The 6,363-nt window shown below is 54.5% G+C and overlaps 1 protein-coding gene across 2 annotated transcripts in view; it reads left to right on the plus strand.

The window, feature by feature from the left end:
• The window catches only part of Rspo4 (R-spondin 4), a 31,232-nt gene extending 25,498 nt beyond the window's left edge, over positions 1-5,734 (plus strand). Inside the window, exons 2-5 of one of the 2 annotated variants that reach the window (XM_021156228.1) lie at positions 15-203; positions 826-966; positions 2,033-2,218; positions 5,285-5,734. In XM_021156228.1, the coding sequence (XP_021011887.1) occupies positions 15-203; positions 826-966; positions 2,033-2,218; positions 5,285-5,376 (608 nt within the window). In that variant the 3' untranslated portion in view covers positions 5,377-5,734. The remainder of the gene's footprint in view (positions 1-14; positions 204-825; positions 967-2,032; positions 2,219-5,284) is intronic. The other variant, XM_021156229.1, reaches the window with a different exon arrangement.
• The last annotated feature ends 629 nt before the right edge of the window (positions 5,735-6,363 follow it).

Below are 6,363 nucleotides of genomic sequence, written 5' to 3' on the forward strand. Positions count from 1 at the left end.
TGGTCTGGCTGCAGCAGGCACTAGTCTGGGGGGCAACTGCACAGGCTGCGTCATATGCTCAGAGGAGAATGGCTGTTCCACCTGCCAGCAGAGGCTCTTCCTCTTCATCCGCCGTGAAGGCATCCGTCAGTATGGCAAGTGTGTGCACGACTGTCCTCTCGGCTTCTTCGGAATCCGTGGCCAGGAGGCCAACAGGTGCAAGAGTACGTAACTCCTCCAGTGTCGTAGCCAGGCTTGGATAGAGCAGTCCCGTATCCCACCCTCTCCCTGAGCATACCCTGGAGGAAGCAGATCCATGCCCAACCCCAAGCTTGCTCGTTCTAGATATCCCTGCAGCCCTTGGCCAGGTAGGCTCCTCTCTGATTCCATCAGCTCTAAGAGGATACCACCAGGTCTCAGCACAAACGGAGCAGGGAACCTTTACTTCGACCTGGGTTCTGGTATGGCCTCTAGCAGGTTCCTCGCCTCCTCTGGGTCTAGCTCAAGTAGAGAAAAGCAGCCCTAACCTTTCCTCCATTTTCACTGTGGCCTAGGGCAAATTGATCTGAGTCTTGTGAGTAAAGGGTGAGGGAGCCCCACTCCCAGCCCAGATTTGCTATGTGATGCTCAGTGTATCACATCCCATGCTCAGCCTCAGCCGAGACGAGAAAGGAAAGCATCTTCATATGTAGCCCAGCTCAAGAACGGCAAAGTCTGGGCTGCTGGCAAGTATCCTGACCCCAGTGTCCCAGGGCTTGGGGCTGCACAGAGACCGTCCCACCTCAGGCAGAGCTATGGGGCCCCATCCCAGGCAGCTCACTTATGTTGTCCCTGGCTCTGTTACAGAATGTGGGGCCACATGCGAGAGCTGTTTCAGCCAGGACTTCTGTATCCGCTGCAAAAGGCGGTTCCACCTATACAAAGGGAAGTGCCTGCCCACCTGTCCACCGGGCACCTTGACCCACCAGAGTACCCGGGAGTGCCAGGGTGAGTGAGGCCCTGGCCACCTGTCCTAGCGTTGGGGGAAGAGCAGGAGACCTGAAAACAAGCAGTGGAATGTTGTGGGGCGGGGGGTGGGGGCAGCCCAGCAACGCGTTGGAACTCAGAGAATCTTCAGGACTCTGGGTGCCATTATAACCATCAGGATGGCGGATCTCGTGCCACCAACTCTGACAGTGCTTTTGTCACCAAGGGTGTCCTCACCAACAAGGCACCAAGGAACAGAGTTATCCATAGACACCTCAAGAAAGTCACTTCATCTGAAGTTTCTTTAAAAGTAACTGCATGGGGCCAGCAGAGTGGTTCTGGGAGGAAAGGGCTTGCAGTGCAGGTTCAGATTGCCAGCGCCCATGTAAAAGCCAGGCACAGTGGGTACCCTGTGCGACTCCCACAGTGTGAGAGACAGGTGGATCCCTGGAGGTGGCTGAAACTCTGTCCACTGGTCAGGTGAAACCATTGGTTGCTGACAGCATAGCTACCTGTGGTCTGGAGACCTGTTCCCAGCCCTGTTCCTGCTCCAGGTCTCGGCACTTAGGACTGCGAGATGGGACATTACTATCCCCTGGGCTGGGTGTTACCTGCCACTCAGCAATCAGTGGAACGTATCTGTAGTTCCTTCTTCTGAGAATGTTCTGTCCGTGAGCGTGTTTTCCCCCTCACGATGCCACTCAGGCAGCTCTGGCCTTCTGCAGTCGATCAAAGGCATGTGGTCAAGTTCAAAGCTAGAACCCTACTTGTGGGGACCTTTTAGCGGCCAGCTACTGGTCTGTCCCCAATTCCTGCACCTTTCTTCTCAAATCCTGCTGGCCAGGGAGGTTTAACTTGGCTCTTATCTCCTCCATGAAGCCTTCTGCTTCACAGGCAGGGGCCAGCTCTGGTTTTAACACAGCCTTCATTGAGTTCTCCACAGGCTCCTGCAAAAGCAGTTCCCTGCTACCAGCAACAGACTAAGTTCATTGCATGCAGAGATGGTATCCTCAGACCCCTGGTCACTGAATCCAAGAGGGATACACTGCCGACTGACTCACCTGTCTGTCTCTTCCTTCACCCACAGAAGAGTGTGAGCCGAGCCCTTGGGGCAGTTGGAGTCCCTGCATACACAATGGGAAGACCTGTGGCTCAGGCTGGGGCCTAGAAACCCGGGTCCGGGAGGCTGGCCCGGCCAAGCAGGAAGAGACGGCGAGTTGCCGAGTGTTATCTGAGTCCAGGAAGTGTCCTATAAAGAGGCTCTGCCCAGGAGGTGAGCACCAAGCCTGTAGAGTTCCACAGGGAAAGAACCGGAGGTAACTGGGTCCAGGAAGAGAGACCCCCAACACACACACACACACACACACACACACATACACACACACAAATATCTGCAAGACCATTTGAAAGGCCAGAGAAGTGTCCCAGACATGGTAGGAAGACTGGTGTGCATTGCCCAGACCTCTATACTGTAAGGATAGTCTGCTGTTTCTAGTTGAGTCCCAAGGAAAACCTGGGGATGGGGCTGTGGCTGCCATACAATGCAGCATCTACTGGAATACAAAAGGGAAGAGATGTCAAGAAAGGCATCCTTGGCCCAACATACAGCGGTCGGTTAAGACAGACCCCAGGATGCAGAACGCCAAGGTTGCCATAGAGATCTGAGCAAAACACTCTAAAACCGTAGGCACGCATGTGCAAAGTGATCTCAGCTGAGGAGTCAATGCTGTCAACCCTGCAACAGGAGAACAGGGGCCTATGGCTATACCACCCACTAAATGCCGCAAGGACGTCTTCACTGAGGAGGACCACAGATTTCCAATAGAGACCGCTAAAAACCACAAAAGAGAGGCCAACTGTGTGGGCCATGAAGTGTGAGGGAGTTGGCGTCAGCACAGAAAAGCAGTGTTAGCCACGTGAGCGTGGTGTGCTAAGTTTTCTACAGTCACTGGTTCCTTGGACCTGCCCAGTGACTATGATGTCGGTGTGGTTATTAGCCTGTTTCAGGAGATGGAAGCCCAAAGGGCTTGAGGTCCATGCCCCAGGGTCACACAGCCAGGACAGGGGGAGCCTAGAAGCCGAGTGTTACTCAGAAGGCAAAGGAGAATGTAAGTTGTGGTCAATAGAGAAAGACCCAGAACCAGGGCATGTGGGACACACAGCTGTGACATGGTGGAGGCAGAACTTGAACCCGGGGACTCTCCCACCATTGACACTATCCACACATACACAATGAGCAGTTGGGAGAGAGAGAGTGGGGCCTAGATGAGACTAGACATCCGGAACTCAAGGAACGCGCGTTCTCAAATGATGATACCAGGAGCTGTGGCTGCAGACTCTGAGGTGACTGCTGGGGGTGGCGTGTGCTTAGTATGAGTTCCCACAAGCTTGCGAAACCTCCTCATGTGTATGCCTCAGCCCGGGCACCCTGTCCACCTGGAGCTTTCCTGAGCTCCCCCTCTCAGAGCCAGCTCCTGTCACATCATGTCATAACATTGACACCTCTAGGAATAAGCCCTGCTCCTTCTGCAGATGTGTGTGGCGAGTCTGTGGTTTCCGAGGAGAGCAAGGCTGTCTCTGGTGCTGGATCGGGACCCAGATGTTAACTTTGGGGGATGGGTAGATGCCTGGGTAGAGGGAAGATAGGTGGATGGGGGGGGTGCAAGTGGCCAGGTAGGTCGTCGTATGAGTGGGTGGGCATGTAGGTGGGAGGTGAGAGGCTGAGTGGGTGAGTACGTTGAGAATTAGGTGAGTGGGTAGATGCATGGTTGGAGGGTGCAGGGGTGAGTGGGTAGGCTGATGGAAAGGTGGTTGGTTTTGGGAGTTCATGGCTAGATGAGTGGGAGGGTATATAGGTAGGTGGGAGATTGCCTGGGTAGGTGGGAGGATGCCTAGGTGGGTGAGAGTGAGGTGGTGTGAACAGAGGTGTGCACAGGCAGCTAGCAAACTGCGTAGGAGAAGGTTGAAGACACAAACCTTCATCTCTCTCAATTCCAGCCCTCACAGCTGACAAGGACCCCTCAGGCATTGCTCTCAGATGTCCCCAGATCCAGGCCTCACCTGTGGCTGCGCGATGCCTCCAAAGATTTAGACTTGGTGGGGAGCCCCAAAAGTGTGCAGCCTAGTCTGTGGGGTACCACTGAGTCTGCCCAGCAAAGGGAGGTGCTTAGACCTTGGCTCCTTGCAAAAGCCGTCACCCCTAGAGAGATAGTGTGCCCTGTCTGAGGAGGTCCTGGGAAGGCAGCACCCTAAGTGGTGCTATCCATTCCAAGGACACACAGCTCCCCAGGAGACTTCCTCGAGACAAAGAGCATGTGAAAATGGCTTGGGTGAGGAGACACCTTATAAACTAGAAGTTTAGGGTTGTGGTGGCTCCAAGATGCACCTGTCTTTCCTCCTGTCAGTCAGTAACAGCAGCTAGCAGCTGGGAAGAGGAGTGCTCCAGGGAACAGGTAGATCCTGGCAGAGGCTTGCAAGCAGTGTGGATCACTGTAGGGAAGCACAGCTGGGCTAGTGACCACGAGCAAAGGAGAGCTGCCAAGGGAGGCCAGCAGAGGACCCTGCCAGGGAACATTCAGCTCTCCTAAGTACAGCATGCTGGGATTCTGTCCACACACTCTGCCATCCGACCACTGGTCACCCAGCCAGGAGCTCCAGCCTCCTGAGCAAGCTAATCATCTGGCCAGCCTTCTCTGAGAAAAGAGACTAATCAGGTGTTTCCATGGGACTCCTCCAGGGCTTGTGGGACACACTGGGGTCTAGATGAGACCAGGGTCTGGGACTTGCAGACAGCCCCTTTGCACTATGTCCCGACTCCAGTTGTGGCCAGCCTCTTTCCTCGCCTATCAGATGGGATACAAATTGTAGCTTTTGTCCCCACTGCATGGATTTACTCTCTGGGACATCCTGCGTACACCAAGCAGCAGCTAAACCTCAGGGTCTCTGCCTATGGGGCTGGGGACTGGGACAGGGAGTTGAACAGAGGAAAATCTCTAGCAGGAAGCCTTATTAACAGTGAGGGAGCACATCGGTGTGCGGACGGGCATACAGACCCCCATAAGGCCATCCTAAGTCCCCAGGGGTGCTTACCCAAGTGGTCCCTCAGTCCTTGCAGGCAGTTTCCCAACTCCATTCAACCTCAGGTGCTCCCTCAGGCAGGCGTCCTCCCACCTCCCTGGGAATCACCAAGGAGGGAGTCTTCTGGAACAATGTCACCTACAGGCTCAAATTTAAAATGGTGTCTCTGAGCCCAGTACTGCAGCTCTGGAGCCTGCTGGGACTACTTGGGGTTTCCTCATCTCTCAGGACCTCCCTGAACTGGAGATGTGTTCTCTTGCAGAAAGAAATCCCAGGCAGAAGAACAGGAAGGATCGGCGCCAGCGTAAGGACAGGAAGCTGGAGCGTAGGCCACACCAGCGTGGCTCACAGTGACCATCTCCAGCTCTGGCCTCTGCCTTCCGCTCGCCACACTTCCACAGTGGGCTCCTTGCTTCTCCCCTGCCCGGCTCTTTCTCCACATTCTTTACTCTTTCTACCTTTCCCGTCTGTCTGTTCTTTCCTTTAGATTTTATCCGTCTCCCTTCTCCTCTTGCCCTCACCTCCTTCTTCCTGTCCTTCTTTGAAACTTTCCTTCTCCCCGTGTACCCTTCTCTTCGTTCCCTTCTGTTTTCCTTTCTGATCTTCACTGTCCACCCCCCCCCACACGGAGACAGACATCAGAGAGAGACTAAGCTTGCATCCTCCATGTGGCTCTCTGCACCCCAAAGCAAACATTTTTTTTCTAGATCTTTCTATGACTCTATCCTGACGCCATCTTTGCAAAGTTACAATTTAATAGGAATAGGTTTGGGTGCAACTTGACAAGTCCTGAGAGCTCTGCTTCTAGCTAGAGAGACCCTGCAGCCAGAGTTATATGAACCATTCACCTGGCCAGTCCCTCAAGGCCGATTCTACAGCACTCAGCCATTGCCTCTGCGATGAGGCCACCAGGGACGAACTCTGGGACCTCCGAAGGCCCAGCCTGAACCCCTTATCCAGGATGGTGGTATAGGAGCCACTAGGGGCCCTTTAGCTAGACAGTGGTCCAGGCCCATGAGCACATCCCCTTGGAAGTGCCTGTAACACATCCTCTGGTCATCCTCCCACCTCTCTACCCTCACCTCCTACCCCACCCCTATCCCCACCCCTCTCTGGTCTCTCTTTCATAGTGCCCATGACCCTTCCCCAGCTGACCACCCTCCCAAGGCCTTTGGAGACCCATGCACAGGATCAGGTGGGGCTGCGATCCCTCTTATGAAATAATCCCAAAGGCTACTGAAGCTAAATGGAGCTTAGACATGGTCCCACCTGCTCCATTCACCGCTCTGCTACCTGCGGCCCATCGTACCCATAGAGACTGATGTCTAAGGAAGCGATGGG

This window comes from Mus caroli, chromosome 2 (genome assembly GCF_900094665.2).
Source record: "Mus caroli chromosome 2, CAROLI_EIJ_v1.1, whole genome shotgun sequence".
Lineage (NCBI taxonomy): Eukaryota > Metazoa > Chordata > Mammalia > Rodentia > Muridae > Mus > Mus caroli.